We start from the raw sequence: 23998 nt of genomic DNA, 5'->3' as shown, positions 1-23998 counted from the left end.
ATTGTCAAAAGAGACATAAGCTCAGTTGTGTAGGTGTCATGCCACATGGTTACAAGACTAAGAGACTATATGGATCGTCGAGAATCAAGGCCTAATCGGAAATTCATTCAACAATATAAAAGTTACCCAAAGCTATGAACAAGTACAAAGCTAAGAGATATTAAGTACAAGCATGACTTTCCCTCTCCTTAGGATAGACTTTGGACCAATACTTATAGTTAGGGTCCTCTTTCATATAATTCTTCATCCTTCTAGCTTTGCCATCAAAGTTCCATTTATTTCAAATGGTCTAACAAAGTTATAGCATTCTTCTTTTTCTCATGCTTGACCAATATCGATGGTTTGAATGACCATCAACAAAATGGTTCTCATAGTAGATTCAACAGTAAATGCAAAACTAGTTTTTTTTTTTTTTTCTAAATTCATGCATCCCAAAAGCTCTAGTTTTGGTATCTCCTGCAATCAACACCTCAAGTTGGAAACTAAAGTTCCAATTTTTTTTTCTTTATCTCAGTAGAAGTTTCACTTATCATTAATTCATCAACTTAAGGAAAAGTCTTCTTGAGCAATAGATGCAAGTAAACGATCTCTCTTCATTTGGATTAGCAATTAGATACAATTCTTTTATTAAAACAAAGAAATCACACACATACACACGCACATATACCTTTCATAAACGGGGACAGAATGAAACGACCATAATAAAGATGCTTACTGTCTACTCTTGATTCAACACATTTCCACCGTAGTGTTTGAGAGGATCCTACTACTTCCTCTCGAACCATACTATAATAAGTATTATTATAATATTTTATCAGATCATTGAATCATTTATTTCTCTTGAAATCTGTTTCATTCTTATTTCTACACACGTCTTTTTTTAGGAGGTCGACACCCATTATGTGGCATAGGTGTTACATCACGTACTAAACTTAATAGTATACCACTTTTATGAATGGCTCATCATGCTGCATCTCTTCCGAGATCAGGGCCTTTTATCATAACTTCTGCCTGTTGCATACCCTAGTCAACTACTGTACGAATAGCATTGGAGCTAAGGTCCAAAATATGGAATAAACAAGTGTTTCCATGACTCTACCGTTCGGCAAAAACGGTGGTTTGCCGACGCTTTTTGCCGACGCTTTAAAGCATCGGCAAATATCTATTTGCCGACGCTATAAGCGTCGAAAAAACCCATCGTGGCACGTAGGTTCGGCCTAGGCCGACGGTTTTTACCAACGCTTTAAAGCGTCGGGAAATGTAATTATTTTAAAAAAAATAAAAATATCAAACTTTATAAATTTACATATATCATAAAACACACATTATACAATATGAACCAAACATTCAAATTACATTGATATTGACACAAACATTTAGATCATTCGAAATATTTATATTATCATATCTGATTAAATTTACATAAAAAGTTATGAATTACAATGTACTTTTACATATCAAACTCCATAAAAAACAATCTATAAAGTATCAGGGACGGGAATTACAATGCCATTTTAGACGAACTCCCCGCAGAGAAATACCAAGATGCTTGCCCGTGCCGCCACTGCAATGAACGCCAAGAACTGCACTGACTTGAGCTTGCTGCCTTTGTTTGTAGAGAAGCTTGAAGATTGAAAGTAACAGTAGACTTGGCCGAATCACTCGCTGACCAGATTACATGCAATAAGACTGGATGGCTTTGAAGGCTTTAGCATCCTGCACTCTGGCTTTGGATATTAAAAAAGTAATCATCTGCTAACTATATGTGACTAGTAATTCACTAGTCAATTTGGAACAGTTTTTCTTTAAGAGTAATTCACAAGTATTGTTGCTCTAACAGACTCTGATATCCAGTCAATTTGGAATGAAGAAGCACCTTCTTTAAGCTTCAGGTCGTTCACTGTTTTATCCAAACAGCTACCTTATCAAAAAATTTTTTTTTACCTCATTCCTGTTTTGGCGTCTCAGTGCTAGTTTCGTAGCTTGCAACTTCTAGGTGACCCTAACAGCTGGAGAACCAGAACTATTTCCCCTCCGTGCATCAAATCCTACATCCATGAAGCTTCATGTTCCGTCCAAATCTTCTCAAAATGAAATGGTGTTTGACCTTTTTGTCTTACGAATCTGCGAAAATTGACAATGGACAATGATCTGAATTGGCTCTTCGTAGATGCTTCAACATAGTTTCAGGGTAGATATAAGAAATTATCTTCTACAGGCTGCAGAGGAGCTGGGACACCAAGATAGGAGACTCGCTAATTAGACAACTGAAATTCATGTCTAGTTTTAATAAATAAAATATTGTCTAGAAATTCATGTGGTAATTCAAATTTGATATATTTCTTGAGAACATATTCGTTTGTTGCCCATATTCATTTGGCCCTGCTTAAACTAGAAGACTGTTAAGTGTTTTTCCCTACCTAAGCAATGTGGTAGCCCAATGTGTTTATAAACATTATATTCTTGATGTTTGCATTGATATGTATAGCGGGGAAACAAAAGTTGCCAATTATTCAAATCTGACCTACCTAATCACAAACAATTACATTTAAACATGATACATCCATAAGGTGTTCATGGGGCATCCAGGAGTTTCCACCTACCCTGGTATCCTAGCATCAAGTTGATAACTTGCATTAAGCTGAACAACTAGAATTTTAATGAATGTGAATATCCCTACATCCTTATCCACTGAAGATTTGACCCCCCTCCTGTACCTAATAGCCCACCAACATGAGAGAGAATATAAAAAGCCCTATGTTTCTTACCTTTCCCACAAACCAAACAGGAGTAGCTCTTCCTGTTGCAAATTAATTCTTTATTCACTGAATCCTAGTGAATCTTGACATAATTTGAGGGGGTAACCTGTGCTAATTACAAGCAGATTCTACCTGACCAAGAAGCCAGACCGCTAAGTGAGCACAAATGACAACCTCAAGTATGCCATGCCAACCTAGATCCTTGTAGAACATCTCAAGTTGCTAGAGTATCATTATCACAACAATCACAGTGATGCTGGTCTCCAATACTGATAACACATTCACATGCTTGTTTCCAATTCAACACCTGTGCACAAAATCAAAAGAAAAACAAACAAATAAAGAACAAATCATGAGGGCGGAAAACCCTAGAACAAAACCAAAGATCTTACCTCCCGATTTAGCAGAGGATACGTCCTAGGAGACACAATTATCGAGAAAACCGAGATAAATTAAAGGCCCTCTCCCTTTCTTCTTGCAGCCATTATTGGAACATCGATGAACAAATAAGAAATCGAGTATTCAGGAAAAAGACATCTTATTGTTTTTCAATCATGCAGAAACATGTGAATATCCAGATAGATTGAAGGAAAGCAGAAGGAAGAAGGGTACAAGGGGACCTGCTGCTGGTGTCGAGCGAGCTTGCGGCGTTGGGTCTTGAGGGAGAGGATGGCATGATCCACGTTCGTGATCTTGGGTTTCTTCACAAATATATTCCCCATCTCTGCACCTCTCTAGATAAGCCCCAAACCCTAATCCTTGCTCTCCTGTCACAAAAAGAGAGGGGTAAGGAAAATCCAAGGAAGGAAGGAGAGAAGACGAGCTTCCTTTTACGGCTCCTCTCTTGTCTTTTTTTCTTTTGGCTTTGCTGCCCGCCGCTTCTCTCCCTCTCCGTCGGGGTTCCGGAAGCGAAGTGGATCAAGAACGGATCCAAATAAAACGAGGGTTTCAGTTCGAGTTTTTACCCCGTGGTACTAGCCCGCCTTGCTCATTGGCACGATGTCTCCCGGCCTGTAAGCGAGCGAGATCGACAGTAGAGACGAGATCCAGAAGAAGAAGAGGCAACGAACTGAAAAAGCTCTTCGATCGCTGGCCATGGCCAAGACTCAGACCCGAGCTTTTGGGGGGAGGAAAAGAAAGGAGGAGGAGAGGAGGTCGCTCGGTGCCGGAGAGGAGGATGAAGGACGGGACAAGGGTCGGCGCCGGAGACGAGGGAGGAGTGGACAAGGGTCGGCTAGCTCTATTAGGCCTTGATCGATCGAGGATAGAGGGAGAAGGGGGGCGGCCGCGGGTTTTGATAAGATTTGGTTTTCAACGATGCGCATAAGCATCGTCTTATCCCAAATCTATGACGACGCTAATAAGCGTTGTAATAGGCCGACGCTTTTTACAAGCGTCGGCTATTTTTGGCAGTAGTTCGGAAATTGCCGACGCTTGGAACAAGCGTCGGCAAAAAAGCGTCGTTAAAACCCCTATTTCCTGTAGTGGCAGTTCTTTGCCAATTTGAACAAGCTTCAACAAATTCTCCTTGGAAGATACATCTACAGATGCCGTGTCGCCCATCAAAGTATCATCCTACAAACCGACCAAATAGTTCAATCGCATCCATCAGATCAATAAGACACTTAAAATGAAATTCCTTTAATATATTCCTTTTAGTCGCTTGAATGTTGTTATTTACCTGTATCCGAAGGTAGTTGCTCTCACAATGCAATGCTTGGAATATGACGGAGGCATGGATGTCCACCATATCAGAACTAGCTTGACTAAAACTATCAATCAATGGTGTCATGCCACTGTTGTATAGCCATCCAAGCACACCCCACTTGGACGCCATGGATGCGTCAAATTTCTCTTCTTGCTTGGATGATCCAGTCCCCAAAGAGAGAACCAGAAATTTTCCATAGTCGGCTGGCTTAATTGGAAAGAAGTCATCATTTTGTTTGAAACTTTCTTTCGTAACTTCATTCAAGGCCAATAATGTCTGTTCCCAGTCATTTAAGATGATTATAATCGAAGCATTAGTTTTTCTTCTGCAGAAATTAAGAATTGAAATGGTGTTCATGCATGAGATGACTTACTGGATTATTTGCAGCAATCCCTCCATCAATGAGATTAAAGCTTCGGGACTTCCCGTTGAAGTCTTTGGTTTGAAAATAGTGTGCAGGAAGATATGTCGGGGCCGCAGAAGTACTTATGCATATATCTGACAGAAGAGCATCCTTTGAAACTTTCTTCTTAGTCTGTAGAAAAGGGGAGAAAGGTAAAATTAACTTTAAGCTTTGTATCAAGAGGAAGAAAGAGAGTTCGTGCCAAATTTAAATAGTTTTTTCAGGAGGGGAAAAATAGTACCTCAAAGGTGGAGAAGATGGTAGGCTGGAGAAGCTTGATGTCAAAAGTGGGAATAACTATATTTGTTAAAGTCTGATGGAGCCTAATCCCACCAAGCAATTGCTTGACTTTGGAGTGTAGATACTTGCCATCGTACTTTGGTCCCGTGATGCTACCCAATAAGCTCTTCACTGATCCCAAAATTCCATTGCTGCATGGAGATGTATCATGAAGCTAACATAAGAAGGCATCTATAAATTCTTGTCATAGAGAAATCATACAAATTTTCATTCAAGTCCTTAAATTCAGTATGACTGGAACCACTTCTCTACATCTCTAAATTCAGTATGTTTAAAGAGTTTGGACTGTGTCTTCCCATCCTTACCCATTCTTAGGAAAAATCTTTGGACAATTTTCAAGGTAGAAGTCATTGATTTCCTTCGCTGCAAAGAGAGGACGATTATTCTCATCTGGAGCAGCGAGCATGGCGGTCACCAACCCACCAGTGCTTGTTCCAGCAACAACATCAAAGTAATCCGCAATTCTCACATCCTCTCCATCAAGCTCCTGCAGCCAAACGCATGTTATTGTTGCTTTCCGAGGAAGAACATTGCAGCTATACCTACAGAATTTTTTTATCTAATGAATGGAATAGGATTGTCCTACCTGAAGCTTGGATTCGAGGAAGGCAAGGATAGTTCCAGGGATGATGCCTCTCACTCCCCCACCATCTATGCTTAGCACTGTAATTAACCATCCTTCCAAGGGAAGGAGGAGACCTTGGCGTGGCGGTGCCATTGCTGACAGTTGAAAGGCTCAAGCTGTGGGAACCCATGAGGCTTTGGCTAGTATTAATACCGAGGCCTGTGGAATTCAGGACTTGAAACAAAGTTAGGTTTGTGCAATTCAGGATGGGGAACTAAGGAATGCTCAATAGCTTCAGTTATCATATGATGAAGAACCCATTTCTCGAAGTATTTATAGGCAAGAAAGGAGAGGAAAAGGTGACAGTTGAAATCAGTTGATCCAAGAATATGGTAAATGTGAAGACCCACATTTGAGTTGGGCCGGCCTTTGAACAAGGGCGGCCCAACACGTACAAGGGGGAGGGAGTCTCCCGATTGAAATGCCTCCCTCCCCTGTTTCGGAAGTATTTCCCCTCCTCCCGAATCCGCCGGAAGAGAGGTAATAGGGTGATAAATCCTACCAAATCAGGAAGATCTCCCCTCTCTCCTCCCCTAGTGCATCAACCGAGGGCTTACACACACACACACAAAAAAAAAAAGAGAGAGAGAAGGGAGATTGGGTTTTACCTTGCCGCGGGAGGAACCGGAGCGGTTGCCGTCGATCCGGCCGGGAGGAGCTCGCCGGAGGCAAGGTGAGCACCTTCTCCTTCTTCTCCTTCGTCTTTGGCTATTATTTCCTTGGGGATGTGGCCGGGAAGCCGCCGGGCTGATGGGGAAGCCGCCGGGCTGATGGGGAAGCCGAGCCTCTGTTCGGCCTTCTCCCCTTCCGTTCCGGCCGGCCGTCGCCGGGTGTGGCACCACCATTGGGCGTCGCCGGCCATGGGCCGCCGGCTGCCAAGCATTCTCCTCCTTTCCGTCGGGAAGGAGGAAGGAAGAGGGAGAGAGGGAGAGAACCAACTCTCTCTCTCTCTTCTTTGTTGTTTTATTTACGGGAAGAAGAAGGAAGAGAGGGAGAGAGAGAGAGAGAGCCGACTCTCTCTCTTCTTTGTTATTTTATCTTCTCCCTCTAGATATTGTCTCTTATTAGTATGTTTTCTCTCTAGTTTAATTCAGGGAGATCATGGATTGTTGGATAGTCTTGGAATACTAGATTTTAGAGGACCCTTTAGAGGATTAAACAGGGGTCCTGGATTATCATATATCTTGAGTAAATTTTAATGATGATTTGGTTCTGTAGGGGAACAATCGGTTGGACGAGAGGACGTTGAGCGGGATTCTGTGCATTCCGGTTCTTTATCGCCGTGAAGGCGGGTGATTGGTTGTCTAAATTTTCAACAAAGGTAAGGATCCTTGTACGCCAATCCTGCATGATATAATATTTTTATACTTAGATATGTATGATATGCCATAATCCAGATAAATCAAAATTAGTTTTATATTAAATTATATTTTGATCGTGTCGGCTTGTGGTTGATATTATGATCGTATTCGCTTGTGGTTGGTATTATGATGGATGCATGCATGCGCATAACTTATACCTACATAATTGGACTGATGGATGTGGTGCTCAACTAACCATGCGATATTGGTTGCCCCATCACGGGCTGGAAACGTGACCGTGGTTAGTTTAAAGCCGGAAATAAATGTAAAGAAATTGATGTGTGGATGTAAACTGGACTGTATGTAAAGGGACTTTGGGTTTATCTTGTTATTATGGCAGGCCCCGTCACAGGCTGAAAAATGTGGTACTTTGGTAGGCCCCCTCACAGGCTAGAAATGTGGAACTATAATATGCAGGCCCCGCCACAGGCTGAAAATGTGATACTTTGGCAGGCCCCCTCACAGGCTAGAAATGTGGAACTATAATGTGCAGGCCCCACCACAGGCTCAAAATGTGATACTTTGGTAGGCCCCATCACAGGCTAGAAATGTGGAACTATATTGTGCAGGCCCTGCCACAGGCTGAAAATGTGATAATTTGGTTGCCCCACTACAGGCTGAGAAATGTGACCGAGATTTGACCCAAAGTCGGAAAGATAATTAATCCGGATCAAGTTGAAGAAAAGGCATTGAAACTATAATACAGGTTTATAAGCTATCCTATACTATATCATTATTGTGTGGCTGGACTTTTATTGATGTTTTATGTACATATTTATATTGATTATTTGAGGTTTGATAGCCAGTTTATGACTTCATGATATGTGCATCGACTTGTCGTGATTTTCAGATTTATATTATTATTGTGTTGGTGTGGATGTATAGAGATTCTTACTGGGCTGTAAAGCTCATCCCCTTTTCTTCTTTCTTTTTATCAGAGTTGCAGGATGCTTAGATTTGGATGGGATGGGCGCAGAGTGCAAGTATCAGAGTCATTAGCTAGTTAGTTTGTTTGTACTTCTTTGATGTCGATGAACATTTGAAGATCTTGTAATTGAACTAATTTGTTTATTTAGACATGTTGGTCTGCTCTACTTGAATTACTAGATTAATTGTGGATTTATTGGAATTTTGTTAATCATAGGCCTTGCATGATCTTTAGGGCACTGCTCTAGGGCTCATGCGGCCGGTCGCGTACCGAACCCGGATGCTGGGTTCGGGGCGTGACAGAGTGGTATCAGAGCTTAAGGTTTAGGTATCCTAAGGTTTAGGTTCAGACGAGTGTGAGTGGGGGAAAAATATCTAATGACTTATTAAAGTACCCTCTAGATACATTTTTTTTGCAATCTTGAAATGTTAAAAGTAACTTGTGTAGGTTGATATGGCACGAGGGAGTGGACGTGGACGTAATAGGAGGCCGACTCACTTTGCCGATAGCTCCGCTGCTTGGACGCCCTCCGAACAACAAGAAGGTGCTCCACCCTCGCCGGCCAGGAGTATGCACCCGCAGGAACAGCACGTCAACCCTATTGGTAGTGCTTTGGAAATGGGAACCCCGGAAACTCCAAGGACAGGAACCTCGGGTGAGCCTGGAATTCAGCCTAATGAACCACTGAGTGCTTCTCAGATGATGCAAACAATGATGCAACAACAAGCTACTTCCCGTTCAGACATGATGAGAATGATGGAGATGCAACAACGCTTCATGGAACAGCAGCAACAATTTATGCAGCAACAGTTACAACATCAGCAGCAGCAGGTGACTCCTCAGTATCTACAGGGGGCTACAAGTCGACAAGAGCATCATGTCAGTTTGGCAGAATTCAAAAAGTTTGCACCTTCAGCTTTTAAAGGCACTTCTGACCCTTTAGAGGCTGAGACTTGGCTGAATGAAATGGAAAAAGTTTTCAATGCCCTGAGATGCCCTGATGAGGATAGGGTCACTTTTGCTACATTTATGCTGCTGGGAGAAGCGGATATTTGGTGGAATGTGGAAAGAGGAAAGATGGGACAGAATGCTTCATCTTTGACTTGGGAAGGATTTAAGGAGCTTTTCCGTGATAAGTATATTCCCCAAAGCGTGAGACGGCAGAAATTTCGAGAGTTTACCCAGTTAGAGCAGGGGAATATGACGGTCGCAGAGTATGCTGCAAAGTTTGAGGAACTGGCTAGGTATGCCCCAGGACAGGTGGAGAATGAAAGAGAACGAGCTGAAAAGTTTGATAGTGGACTTAGAGCCCGAATCAGACAACAGGTGTCTACCTTCGAGCTTTCTTCCTACAAGGATGTGGTTAACAAGGCTTGGGTAGTTGAAAGGGGCTTGAATGACACTCAAGAAGAGAGGGAAAGAATTTTGAAAAAGAGAAACAGGCAAGCTGAGTTACAAAATAAGCATGGCAAAAATACTGAATTCAGGCCCAAGAAACAAACTACTGTGAATGATAAGGCTCAGCACAAGGATACTGTGAAATGCTATAGATGTGGCGGACCCCACTATCAGAGCGAGTGCAACTGGTTCAATGGGTATTGCTTTTCGTGTGGCCAGCAGGGCCACAGGGCAAATACATGTCCTAATCGCAGTGAGCAACAGGCTCGACAAACGTCTCAGTCTATTTCGGGAGCTCCAGCAAATCAAGTATCTCAGAATGAACAACAACGAGGAGGACAGCAGAGGCCTAGAACTCAGGGTCGAGTCTATGCTCTTACACAACACGATGCCGACGCCTCTAACACCGTGGTGACAGGTACAATTGAAATCTCATCCATGAATGCCTATATTTTGATTGATCCTGGAGCTACTCATTCTTTTGTATCTGCTGATTTTGTTGGAAGAAATAGTACATTGATTTCCTTGCCACTAGAGACTGAACTGTGTGTCTCCATCCCTAATGGAGATGTAATCTTAGTTAACCTTGTCTGCAAAGATTGTATCCTGAATATTGAAGGCAGGGAAATGAAAGTAGATTTAATAGTCCTAGGGATGAAGGATTTCGACATGATCCTTGGGATGGACTGGTTGGCAGCATATCATGCCACTGTTGACTGCTTCGAGAAAACAGTAAAATTTCAAATTTTTGGTCAGCCAGAGTTTACTTTTAATGGCAACAGAATGTTACCTCCGCCAAAAGTAATTTCAGCCATACAGGCTAAGCGACTCCTTCGAAAAGGTGATGAAGGATTCTTAGCCATGGTAATGGACACCCAGCTGGAAGAACTCAAACTAGAGGACATTCCTATTGTGAGGGAATTTTCTGATGTCTTTTCAGAGGATTTGCCAGGATTACTCCCTGATAGAGAGGTTGAATTCTCCATTGATTTGATTCCTGGCACTGGACCGATTTCTAAGGCCCCATACCGGATGGCTCCAGCTGAATTAAAAGTGCTAAAGGAACAACTACAGGAGCTGTTGGATCAGGATTTCATCAGGCCTAGTGTTTCTCCTTGGGGTGCCCCTGTATTATTTGTGAAAAAGAAAGATGGCAGTTTTCGGCTTTGCATTGATTATCGAGAAATAAATGGAGTAACAGTGCGGAACAAATACCCTTTACCGAGAATTGATGATTTGTTCGATCAGCTGCAAGGGGCACAAATCTTCTCAAAACTTGATCTATGCTCTGGATATCACCAGTTGAGAATAAAGGCTGAAGACATACCAAAGACAGCATTCAGAACTAGATATGGACACTATGAGTTTTTGGTTATGCCCTTCGGGTTAACAAATGCACCAGCAGCCTTTATGGATCTTATGAATCGGGTGTTCAAACCCTACCTGGATCAAGTTGTGGTAGTATTTATTGATGACATTCTAGTCTATTCCAAAAGTCCACAAGAGCATGAGGAGCATTTGAGGATAGTATTACAAACTCTTAGAGAAAACAAGCTTTATGGCAAGCTGCAGAAATGTGAGTTCTGGTTAAACAGTATCACCTTTCTCGGGCACGTGATCTCCAAGGATGGCATCTCTGTCGACCCAAAGAAAGTATAGGCAGTAGTTGATTGGAGTAGACCTACTAATGTATCCGAGGTGCGCAGCTTTTTGGGAATGGCGGGATATTATCGGAGATTCGTTGAGGGATTCTCTCGTATTGCCATGCCTCTATCTCGTCTAACACAAAAGCAAGTAAAATTTGAATGGAAGGAGGATTGTGAGTAAAGTTTTCAGGAGTTGAAAAGATGATTGGTGACAGCTCCGATATTGGCCCTTCCATCTGGAACAGGAGGCTTCAGCATCTATAGTGATGCATCACACAAAGGTCTTGGCTGTGTTCTTATGCAGAATGAGAAGGTGATAGCCTATGCTTCTAGACAGTTGAAATCATATGAGTTGAATTACCCTACTCATGATTTGGAGTTAGCAGCTGTGATCTTTGCTTCAAAAATATGGAGGCACTATTTATATGGTGAACATTGTGAAATTTTTACGGACCACAAGAGCCTGAAGTATATTTATACTCAAAAGGAGCTGAATTTGAGGCAAAGGAGATGGCTAGAGCTATTAAAGGATTATGACTTCACTATTAATTACCATCCGGAAAAAGCAAATGTTGTGGCCGATGCTCTAAGCAGGAAATCTTCAAATAAATTAGCGGCCTTGATCACTACACAAAGAAACATTTTGTTTGACCTAGAGAGATACGAGATTGAAGTACGACTGCATGATCCTCAGTTACGACTTGCTAATCTTATGGTACAGCCTACCTTGATTGAGAGAATTAAGTCATCTCAAAAAGAGGATTCAGAATTACAGAGGGTAAGGGGAACAATAGAAACTGGTGTCCAAAGTGAATTTCATGTGCATGAGGATGGTTCTTTAAGATTTGGTAGCAGATTGTGTGTCCCAAAAATTTCAGAACTAAGAAATGAAATTTTAGAGGAGGCTCATAGCTCGGCTTATACAATGCATCTAGAAGGCACAAAGATGTATTAGAATTTAAAGAGACATTTTTGGTGGAGTGGTATGAAAAAGGATATTGCTCAATTTGTGGCTCAGTGTCTAGTATGTCAGCAGGTAAAAGCAGAACATCAGAGACCTGCGGGACCATTACAGTCTCTACTTATTCCTCAATGGAAGTGGGAGCATATCACCATGGACTTCGAGACTAGCTTGCCTAAAACCCTACGAGGTAATGATGCCGTGTGGGTAATTGTTGACCGGCTAACTAAATCAGCACACTTTTTACCTTTCAGAGTTGGTTTCTCCTTAGAGAGATTGGCAGGTTTATATATAGAGCATATTGTGAAGTTGCATGGGGTCCCAGTTACCATTGTGTCAGATAGAGACAGTAGATTTGTATCACAGTTTTGGAAGAGTCTTCATAAGGCTCTTGGAACCAAATTGAGCTTTAGCACAGCTTTTCACCCCCAAACCGATGGACAGTCAGAAAGAACCATCCAGATTTTGGAAGACATGTTGAGAGCCTGTGTCATGGATCTAGGAGGAGCGTGGGATGGCCACTTATCATTAATAGAGTTTGCTTACAATAATAACTATCAAGCAAGTATACAAATGGCTCCTTTTGAGGCGTTGTATGGCCGGAAGTGTCGATCTCCTATTTGTTGGGATGATGTGGGCGAGAGAAAATTATTAGGTCCAGAGATAGTACAACAGACTGTTGATAAGGTGCAAATGATCAGAGAACGACTTCGTACAGCTCAGAGTCGCTAGAAGAGTTATGCTGATAATAATAGAAGGAGAGAATTGGAATTTCAAATTGGAGATCATGTTTTCTTGAGAGTGTCACCTACAAAAGGTGTGATGAGATTTGGGGTTCGTGGCAAATTAAGCCCTAGATATGTTGGTCCGTTTGAGATTTTGGACAAAGTTGGGGAGGTGGCGTATCGACTGGCTTTACCACCGGCTTTGTCTAGTGTGCACAATGTTTTTCATGTGTCAATGTTGAAGAAATATGTCCCAGATCCGAGTCATGTGGTAGCATATGAACCATTACATCTTCAGGAGGATTTAACCTATGAGGAGTTCCCGGTACAAATTTTGGACAGAAAAGATCAGGTACTACGACATCGAACCATTCCTTTCGTGAAGGTACAATGGAATAATCATACAGAAAGAGAGGCTACTTGGGAGCTCGAAGAAGAGATGAAAGTCAAGTATCCGTAACTTTTTGAAACCTCAGGTATGTCAATTTCGAGGACGAAATTTTTTTTAGGAGGGGAGAATGTGAAGACCCACATTTGAGTTGGGCCGGCCTTTGAACAAGGGCGGCCCAACACGTACAAGGGGGAGGGAGTCTCCCGATTGAAATGCCTCCCTCCCCTGTTTCGGAAGTATTTCCCCTCCTCCCGAATCCACCGGAAGAGAGGTAATAGGGTGATAAATCCTACCAAATCAGGAAGATCTCCCCTCTCTCCTCCCCTAGGGCATCAACCGAGGGCTTACACACACACACACAAAAAAAAAAGAGAGAGAAGGGAGATTGGGTTTTACCTTGCCGCGGGAGGAACCGGAGCGGTCGCCGTCGATCCGGCCGGGAGGAGCTCGCCGGAGGCAAGGTGAGCACCTTCTCCTTCTTCTCCTTCGTCTTCGGCTATTATTTCCTTGGGGATGTGGCTGGGAAGCCGCCGGGCTGATGGGGAAGCTGCCGGGCTGATGGGGAAGCCGAGCCTCTGTTCGGCCTTCTCTCCTTCCGTTCCGGCCGGCCGTCGCCGGGTGTGGCACCACCATGGGGCGTCGCCGGCCATGGGCCGCCAGCTGCCAAGCATTCTCCTCCTTTCCGTCGGGAAGGAGGAAGGAAGAGGGAGAGAGGGAGAGAACCAACTCTCTCTCTCTCTTCTTTGTTGTTTTATTTACGGGAAGAAGAAGGAAGAGAGGGAGAGAGAGAGAGAGAGCCGACTCTCTCTCTTCTTTGTTATTTTATCTTCTCCCTCTAGATGCTGTCTCTTATTAGTCTGTTTTCTCTCTAGTTTAATTCAGGGAGATCATGGATTGTTGGATAGTCTTGGAATACTAGATTTTAGAAGACCCTTTAGAGGATTAAACAGAGGTCCTGGATTATCATATATCTTGAGTAAATTTTAATGATGATTTGGTTCTGTAGGGGAACAATCTGTTGGACGAGAGGACGTTGAGCGGGATTCTGTGCATTCCGGTTCTTTATCGCCGTGAGGGCGGGTGATTGGTTGTCTAAATTTTCAACAAAGTTAAGGATCCTTGTACGCCAATCCTGCATGATATAATATTTTTATACTTAGATATGTGATATGCCATAATCCAGATAAATCAAAATTAGTTTTATATTAAATTATATTTTGATCGTGTCAGCTTGTGGTTGATATTATAATCGTATTCGCTTGTGGTTGGTATTATGATGGATGCATGCATGCGCATAACTTACACCTACATAATTGGACTGATGGATGTGGTGCTCTAAACTAACCATGCGATATTGGTTGCCCCGTCACGGGCTGGAAACGTGACCGTGGTTAGTTTAAAGCCGGAAATAAATGTAAAGAAACTGATGTGTGGATGTAAACTGGATTGTATGTAAAAGGACTTTGGGTTTATCTTGTTATTATGGCAGGCCCCGTCACAGGCTGAAAAATGTGGTACTTTGGTAGGCCCCCTCACAGGCTAGAAATGTGGAACTATAATATGCAGGCCCCGCCACAGGCTGAAAATGTGATACTTTGGCAGGCCCCCTCACAAGCTAGAAATGTGGAACTATAATGTGCAGGCCCCGCCACAGGCTCAAAATGTGATACTTTGGTAGGCCCCATCACAGGCTAGAAATGTGGAACTATATTGTGCAGGCCCTGCCACAGGCTGAAAATGTGATAATTTGGTTGCCCCACCACAGGCTGAGAAATGTGACCGAGATTTGACCCAAAGTCAGAAAGATAATTAATCCGGATCAAGTTGAAGAAAAGGCATTGAAACTATAATACAGGTTTATGAGCTATCCTATGCTATATCATTATTGTGTGGCTGGACTTTTATTGATGTTTTATGTACATATTTATATTGATTATTTGAGGTTTGATAGCCAGTTTATGACTTCATGATATGTGCATCGACTTGTCGTGATTTTCAGATTTATATTATTATTGTGTTGGTGTGGATGTATAGAGATTCTTACTGGGCTGTAAAGCTCAACCCCTTTTCTTCTTTCTTTTTATCAGAGTTGCAGGATGCTTAGATTTGGATGGGATGGGCGCAGAGTGCAAGTATCAGAGTCATTAGCTAGTTAGTTTGTTTGTACTTCTTTGATGTCGATGAACATTTGAAGATCTTGTAATTGAACTAATTTGTTTATTTGGACATGTTGGACTGCTCTACTTGAATTACTAGATTAATTGTGGATTTATTGGAATTTTGTTAATCATAGGCCTTGCATGATCTTTAAGGCACTGCTCTAGGGCTCATGCGGCCGGTCGCGTACCGAACTCGGGTGCTGGATTCGGGGCGTGACAGTAAACAGGCGAAGGAAATAGTCCAAGAAATGCCAGAAAGAACTGAGTCAGACGACGCGGATAATCTAGGCATGATGCTTAGACCGGACCGGGTCCATGTAGGGCTGATTTATGATGCTAATAAGTAACAGCAACCCATTAGTATTGGAGGCTGCCGCAAATCCCTCCCTTAAGCTGTTTCCACGTTTTTGTTCTAAAAAAAATTATTTATTATTTTTTAGTGTGACTCCACTAAGTTTATAATAATTAATGCCACGCGGTCAGATTATAATATGATGGCGTCAAGACGAATCATTCAAATACCAAAAGCAAAGGCTCATAAATGCATGGCTTCCCCTACGGAGTTTCTGGTTTGAACGTATCAAGGGACACAGAAAATTAGAAAGGGTCAAGCAATTTTTTATTTTCTTTGGTAGAAAACGGTTAAACAATTAATGTTCTTCCCATGCTAGTTCTTCGTGAAGCCTGTAGATTTTTTTAAAAAAAAAAAATTCAGAAAGTTGACTAAAGATGGGAATTTATGATCCGAGGACAATATATTTTAAATAAATTTAGATTTGATGTAAATCTATTTCCATTATAAATGGATCAATCGGTCTACATTTGTTTATTAAATAAATTAAATTTAAATTTAGATCTTGACTCGTTTAAATTATTTTAATTTGTTTAATAATTGAGTCGGATCATTGTCCGACTCATTTCATATGTTTAAAATTTTATTAACCTACTTAATTTATTTGAAATCTGCTTGATTTATTTATTTTTATTTTTTTGGCTAAAGCGGACATTTCGTACATCACGGATAGAAATACATCCAGTAGAACCAAAAAATAAAAGGTTTCGAAGTGCTCCGGACAGCTTAATCTATTTTTAATCTGTTTAATCTAACCCGTTTAACTTATTTAATCTATTTAAATTTATTTAATTTATTAAAAATTTATTTTAATTTATTTAATCTAATTTGATTTATTTAATAAATAGATTATGTGTATCGTATCAAATTATCTATTTAATTAAAAAAATAATTTAAATATAAACTTTTAATTTGTTTTATAAATAAGTTAGATTTGGATTAGCGGTGGTATCCCTTCCAATCCGGTTGCCATTCTTAAACTTGACCATATACAAATCCAAAATCTGACAATAGCATGAACCCAAGTGAGGGACCATCAAAAATATACTCGCAACCACCCATCCATTTTTAATGGAGGGTCCACATCCACCGTCATGCACTCTAGGCTCTTCAATATTGCCAGTCCTTTCGATCTTTTTTTCTTTTTGACCTCGTCGATCGGCCGGCGTCAGGAAATAATTCCTTAGCATTGGATTTTTTTGCTCATTTTTTTCGTTATTTCTTAATGCGAAGTAATTTGGATTGGGGTTTATTAGGTCTTTAACTGATCTCTTGTAATTTATCCAGTAGATGCGGGAATAATTAGATGAAGGATGAAATACTGTAGGATATTGTTAGAAATATATATTTTTGGATGCTCTGCGGTCGATCTTTTGAATATTTCACTTGTCAATATGGTCCAAGTGGGAGAATGTTGGGATCCCGTCAAGTTGTGGCCCACATTGACAAATGGCGTCAATATGGTCCAAGTGGGAGAATATTGGATTCCGTTTTAATTAAACCATGATCCCGTTTAATTAGAACCTACGTTTGACAAGTGTTTCTTCAATTTCGTAAATCCTGATAATCACAAGGGCATTGAGGTATTTTTACAGCAGTGAAGGGTTACCTTGATGGGGGGTGACTCTTAACGGGTGTAACCACCTGCTGCGTTTGGTCCCTGAAGAGGGCTATAAATAGCCTGTTAGACCCCTTCTCAAAAACATGCATTAGGAGTTTTCTCTCCAGAAGATCTCTCGCTAATCTCTACCCAGATCAGAGCAAATCTCGATTGATTGCTGCTACGGATCAGATTGCACGCATCCCAAAGTTTAATACAAGATGAATTTAGCGAGTCAAGATATAGTTTATGATTCATTAACATATAAGACAATCTTTGCTTGTCAAGATCGTCTCACTGGTAATTCATTTGTTTTCAGTTCAACATCAAACAATTTCCTGGCATGAAACATCTTTAAGAGTCCAGCAGTGTAAAGGTAAGGCACCATTTACTCCTTTAATTTTAATTAATTAAATAAATTAAGATAGCGATGGATCTTGATATATTGAATGATAGACCACTATGCTTAAGGAAGATCAAGACATGGATTCTCAATTTAGAAACAAACGTAACTTCTCTATTAAAAAAATCAAAAACAAAAAAGTGGTTTGCAATATATTATATTCCATAAAGGCCCATGCCTTCACGGTTCCAAACATGAAACATATTCTGTCACCATCAAGATGGTAGCCTGGTGGTAAGGAAGCTTAGACTCGATCCAAATTGTCCGGGTTTGAAACGCTCGGGCGTCGATTAAATCAGGGAACTGCATATGCCTCATGCCCGGATGGCTCTGTGTGGATATGCTTTCCTTCCATCAGTACTGAGGTAGCGATGAGGTAACGTACTCATACGTGGATGGCCCAGTAGGGTTTTCCACGGGTTGGGAAGGGCACGCGGAAACTTGCGATCCGCATCGAATATTCTCTGGTGGAAGGGAGGCCCAGTGGGGGCTGCTATGCGGGTGGGGTTCTGCCCCTCCCCCTCTCCTCCTATTTTTTTCAACAAAAAAAAAAAAAAAACATGTCCTGTTTCATATTTGTATGACATTGCTCAGTAATATTTTAGGCCATAATTACTGTTATATATTGCAATATAATCAAGGATAACCACAGCCTTGTATGTTACATAGAACATAGTTTTTAAGTTGCAAAGCCAAGATTGGAAACAAAATGTTATCAAAATGCAGGAACATTACATGCATCAACTCTTTGTTGGAGAAATTGAGCATTAAATATCTGTTCTCCAATAAAGAAATAAAATATATGCTTCTCTCTCTCTCTCTCTCTCTCTCTCTCTCTCTCTCTCTCTCTCTCTCTCTCTCTCTCTCTCTCTCTCTGTGTGTGTGTGTGTGTGTGTGTGTGTGTGTGTGTCGCTTAAAGAATAAAAAAAAAAAAGAAAATTAACTTCTCAAAAGGGATAGGACTCGCTCCTTCTAGCAGGATATCATGAAGTCCATCATGATGGTAATTTGAAGTCCATCATGTACTTCCATTAGACATATCTATTTTCGTTGCCAGGTCATTTAAGTTGCCTCCATGACCCGACTATCCTTGCTGGTCTTAAGGACACATTAACCAAACTCAAAAGTCTTTGATCTACAATAATTGGAAAAGTGTATATATTTCATGCATGTTTTTGTAACGGTAACTATTGAGTTTTGTCCCAACCATTTGCAGTTAGCTTTGTAAAATATTTGATACCATCGGAGAGAAGAAATTATTTTTCCATCCCGCTCAACCCGAATCTTTTAAAAGAAAACTAGAAAAAGATGAAAGAATGGTGAAAGTAGGGCTCTAGTTCTCTTTCCTTTGATTGATGATTCACACATACAAAATTGAGGTAAATAGTTCCTATTTATAATACTAGTGAGATTATCTCCTTCATAAATTAAGTTAGATTTCTCTCTTAGTTTAAATAAAATTAGGTATCCTAAAAAAATATGACTAATTAAAATAATTAAAAAAATACTAAAATTCTATAGAAGATAGATCTCGATTTTTATATCAACCGTGCCTCCTGTCGCTTTGCCTAATTCTTTAGGGATTGAAAAATAATGTCTTGTCAAAAAATTTTCTAAAAGAAATGTTTCAGTTTGACCAGCCGATTTTGGAGCCTAAGCGATGGAATTTCGACCCATTTCAACCTCCTAAGAGGTTGGCCCAAAGTTTTAGATCTTGAAAAACCACTACATTTCAAAAAAAACATCATCCCAATCAAGCAATTATAGACTCTAGAAGTTTGGCCTACGATTTGGCTTCTTAATGTGGCAGATCTCACTCGTAGATCCTATCCAGCCCTACTCGAGCCAAAATAGTGTATATGAAGTTTCTTAATCCTTTTAGATACCTATAGTGGCCAAAGTGGTGTACATCAAGTTCAATAATCCTTCTACATATTTGTAGTGGACAAAGTGATCCAAATCAAATCTGATGTTTATTCTTGATATCTGTAGTGGAGAAAGTGGTTCACATCGAGTCTACTGATCCTTCTGAATACTAATAGTGGCCAAAGTAGTCTATATCAAGTCTAATAATCCTCCTAGATCAAAGCTTTCCTTATTTAGGAGATTTAGCTCATGCTAAATTAGAACTAAAGATGGAAAATGCATGCTTCCTGCCTCGCAGTTGAACGACTTTGTTTTACTCAGAAATAGGGTTGTTGGTGCTTGTGTTGAAGGTGTCACCAATTGAGACACGATCTCGGTGAGTTTGGCTACCTTCTCCTCTAAATATATGAGACGTTCAATCATCTCATCTTCCATCGAAGTAGAACTAGCAACATACTTGTACTTCAATGTACTTTAAGCACTGATAGACCTACTCCTGGCCGCTTATACCACTCATGCATTTGGACCATGCACTAAGGCTTCCATAGATGTAAAGGATCGAAGCTCTAATACTAACTTGATTTGATCAGATCAAATTGGAATTCCACTAGATTAGAGCATGGCTCCGATACCAACTTGTTCCAATTTGGTTCAATTCCTCGCCTAGTTCGAATAGAATTAGATATCCTAAAATAAATATGACTATTAAAAATAATTAAAAAAATTAAAATTTTATATAAGATAGATATCGATTTCTACATCAACTTTATTTCTGTTGCTTTATCTCATTCTTCATAGATTGAAAGATATCGTCCTCTTAAAGTCTTTTCGGAAAAGAAAAGTTTTGGTTTGACCAGGCCATTTTGGAGCCCATATACCGAAATTCAGTCTGATTCAATCTCTTAAAGGGTTGGCCTAAAGTTGTAGATATCAAAAAGTCATCCAATTTCAAAAAAAAAAAGATCATCTGAATTAGGCATCGTATGACCAAGTTAAAGCCTCCAACCTACGATTCGACTTCCCAATATATGGCAAATCTCATTCCTGAACTCTTTTCATCCCTACTCATAGTAGCCAAAATGGTCCACATTAAGTTTATAACCTTTTTAGATACTCGTAGTAGCCAAAGTAGTTTATATCGAGTTTAGTGATTCTCTCAAGATCTGATAACAACTTGATCTGATCAAATCAAGTTGGAATTCCACCATGTAAGATCATGACTCTGATACCAACTTGATTTGATCGGGGAGAAAGTTTTTTTTCAATCTGCTCAACTCGAATCTCTCAAAAAAAATAGAAAAAGATTGAAGAATTACGAAAATAGAGCTTAAATTCTATTTTCTTTCATTAATAATTCACACATTCAAAATTGAGGTACATAGTTCCTACTTATAATACTAGTGAGTTTCTCTCTTTCACAATGGGTTGGATTCCTCTCCTAGTTTGAATAGAACTAGATATTCTAAAATAAAAATAACTAACAAAATAATTAAAAAAATAAAATTCTATAGAAAATAGATCTCGACTTCTACATCAAGTTTGCCTCATATCACTTTGCTTAATTCTTAACAGAATGGAAGATAATGTCCTATCAAAGTCTTTTCTATAAAAAAAAGTCATATTTTGACCAGCCTGTTTTGGAGCCTAAATGATAAAATTTGGCCCGATTCAACTTCTTAGGGGGTTGGCCCAAAGTTGTAGATCTAGAAAAACGACCCAATTTCAAAAAAAAAAAAAAAGATCATCTCAAGGCATTGTATGACCAAATTATGGCCTTTGAAAATTTGGCCCGCACGAATCTCGCTTTTGGACCCTATTCAGCCCTACTCGTAATAGCCAAAATGCTCCACGTCAAGTTTTGTAATCCTCTTAGATATCCGTAGTAGCTAAAGTGGTCCACATCGAGTATGATAATCCTTCTAGATATCCGTAATGATCAAAGTGATGCACATCGAGTCTGAAAATCCTCTTAGATACCTATAGTGGCTATAGTGGTTCACATCGAGTCTGATGATCCTTTTGAATACTTATAGTGTCATAAGTTATCTATATCAAGTCTGGTAATCCTCCTTTCTACTGTGATTATTTTTATTTTGAATGATCTCATATATTGCTTTGAATGTATATAAGTTTCCTTTTAGACCTTCCATTACTATCTCAAGTCCTTTCCTTCTGTTCCTAAAACTCCCAAAGAAAGATTTGAGTTCCTTTCCAAAGTCTTCTTGCGTCTTTTCCATTTGTATACTTATGCCATCTTATTCATTAGTTTCTACTTTCTATCACAGTTTCTTAATTCATGCATTCTCCATAGCTTTTCTAATATATTCATTGTTTACTCTGTCCTTCCTCGTTTTATTATGCCTCTATATCAAATCTACTTGAGACAATATTCAACAGCTGTGAAACATGCATTGACTCTCAAATAAATATTACTACAACTATCTATGAAAGATGGACCTGATTAAGTTACAACTGAGAATAAATGATACAAAAATGATGTGCAGTTGTGGTGTCATTGTTATGCTTGTACTCATTTTTTTTCCTCGATCTTGAAGCCTTTTGAGATTAAAAACATGCCCAGTCATTGCTTGCAAAAGACCATTCGCAGACCCATGGACCCCTTGAATCAGGGATTTGGTGTTCAAACTTTTATTCTTCATACCTAGCACGTTTTGAGAGGGTTATTCAGGAAAAAGATTTCCATCTTAGCGACCATTCAACCCAACTTATAAGCAAATTTTGATGTTACTAATATGGGTTATTCAAATGATTAATGTGTATCTTTTGTAACCCAGGTCTAATCCGACTTAAAAGCTGATCTAACTACAATATTGTGTAACTGAGCATAATTTGGTAAATTTGGCTTATATAGGATATATAAAACGAGCAGAGCCATGTTTCTAAGAGATATTTATTAAGTAAAGTCATCACTTATTTAAAAAAAAAGTCATCCTGTTTCCAAAGCATTAAATATTAGATTGTATCTGTATAACAAGTGCCTTTTTTTTTTATTTTCTTGTATGAACATATAACAAGTGATTAGAGATATGTAGTTGTCTATATAATCTATGCATACTAGCATATATAGATGAAAGAAATTAACCATTGTTAGAAATCGACTTGTCAAATTTGCAATTAGAGTTGTAGTAGGTTACCCAATCTTATAAGCTTGTTTCTATTTCCTTGTCAATTAAAAAAAAGAAAGTACAGCTATATTCCTATTTCCAAAGCATTAATTAGATTGTACGTGTCTAACAAGTGCCCTCTCTTTATTTTCTTGCAAACATATAACAAGTGATTTGAGATATGTAGCTGTCTATATAATATATCCATGCATCTAGCATATATAGATGAAAGAAATTAACCATTGTTAGAGATCGACTTGTCAAATTTGAAATTATAGTTGGAGACTTGGAGGTTGCCCAGTCATATAAGCTTGATGCGATGCAAGATAAACAACAAGAAATTAAATTGGTGTTGACTTTGGATGATAGCTTGGAATTCACACCATTCATGCCAACAATCTTTAAAACGTATCCCATTTTATCAGAATGATAGCTCGCTTTATTTGACAGGATCCACATCATATCATCTTATCTTAATCCAATTAAAGGATGTGTCTATGAACCCAAATCTACTGCAGCTTTGGAAGCAACTGGACAACAAATCATCTGTTGCACCTATAACACAAAACAGCATAGATACGTCAAAATCCTCTGTAATTGGTGTGACCTAGGGAGATAATAAAAGTACGTGGCAAACAAGCATGGGGACAGCATGCAAGTCTCAAGCCTTCAGGTTAGCAGGTTGACGTACTGAGTGATATACTCCAAATTATTGCTTCGAAAGGGCTTGCCAGCAGCCACCAAGATGGTAACCTGATGGTAAGAAGGCAATAATTTCATCCGAGTTGTCCAAATTCGAAACGTGCGGACGTCGATTAAATTCGAAGATCAGATGCTTCACGCCCGGATGGCTCGTTAGCAGTTATACTTTCCTTCCATCTGTAGCTTGGTGGTGTCAGGTGTGACATACTCACCTTCGGATAGGAAGGGTATGAGTAAAACGGAGTCTGCCCACATCGAACATTCTTCTGATAGGACGGGGGCCCAGTGGAGGCTGCTATGCGGAGGTGGGCTGATCCCCTTCTTTTCCTACCCCTTTTGTTTCAAAAAAAAAAAAAGAAAAAAAAAAGAGAAAAGAAAAAAGGACTTGCCAGCATGCATCATAAAGACACAAGGTCGGACTGGGCATGGAATAGCAGTTGGTGGAGGTCCCCCCGACGCATTATTTTCTTATTTTTGGACGTTAGGGGAGGCGGACGGACTATAGTACTGCGGTTGGTGTTGGGTCATGGAATGGTAGCTGGTGGATGTCCACCGACGCATCCTGGTTTTCTTATCTAGTTACCTT

The 23998-nt window shown here is 40.0% G+C and overlaps 2 protein-coding genes across 20 annotated transcripts; one reads left to right on the top strand and one right to left on the bottom strand.

Annotated features, from left to right (window-relative positions):
- Positions 1–1375: 1375 nt before the first annotated feature.
- LOC120105640 (patatin-like protein 2) lies at positions 1376–6845 on the bottom strand. Of its 19 annotated transcripts, XR_016395966.1 has the most exons (11): positions 6404–6541; positions 5757–5954; positions 5476–5657; positions 5112–5301; positions 4841–5002; positions 4441–4743; positions 3725–4334; positions 3380–3526; positions 3152–3230; positions 2769–3066; positions 1376–2230 (listed from the first exon to the last, which is right to left on the bottom strand). XR_016395966.1 is itself a non-coding variant. In XM_089924342.1 (7 exons), exons 2-7 carry the CDS (start codon positions 5886–5888, stop codon positions 4095–4097), a joined length of 1209 nt encoding a protein of 402 aa, XP_089780468.1. In that variant the 5' UTR covers positions 5889–5954; positions 6404–6541; the 3' UTR covers positions 1376–4094. The 19 variants fall into 19 exon arrangements, 4 of the variants coding, with proteins under 4 accessions (XP_089780468.1, XP_089780470.1, XP_089780469.1 ...); XR_016395967.1 differs by having other exon boundaries at positions 2892–3066; positions 3152–3526; XR_016395960.1 differs by lacking the exon at positions 5757–5954 and having other exon boundaries at positions 1376–2124; positions 3380–4334; positions 6404–6841.
- Positions 6350–12855, top strand: LOC120105641 (uncharacterized). The gene is made up of 3 exons (XM_089924340.1): positions 6350–6468; positions 7014–7116; positions 8095–12855. Exon 3 carries the CDS (start codon positions 8538–8540, stop codon positions 11139–11141), a length of 2604 nt encoding a protein of 867 aa, XP_089780466.1. The 5' UTR covers positions 6350–6468; positions 7014–7116; positions 8095–8537; the 3' UTR covers positions 11142–12855.
- The last annotated feature ends 11143 nt before the right edge of the window (positions 12856–23998 follow it).

The sequence above is a fragment of the Phoenix dactylifera genome, chromosome 7 (assembly GCF_051530095.1).
Source record: "Phoenix dactylifera cultivar Ajwa chromosome 7, Ajwa_hap1_PhDact_Kaust_v1.1, whole genome shotgun sequence".
NCBI classification, from domain to species: domain Eukaryota; kingdom Viridiplantae; phylum Streptophyta; class Magnoliopsida; order Arecales; family Arecaceae; genus Phoenix; species Phoenix dactylifera.
The sequence above is the reverse complement of the archived record's forward strand: the minus strand, read 5'-3'. Positions and strand labels throughout refer to the sequence as shown.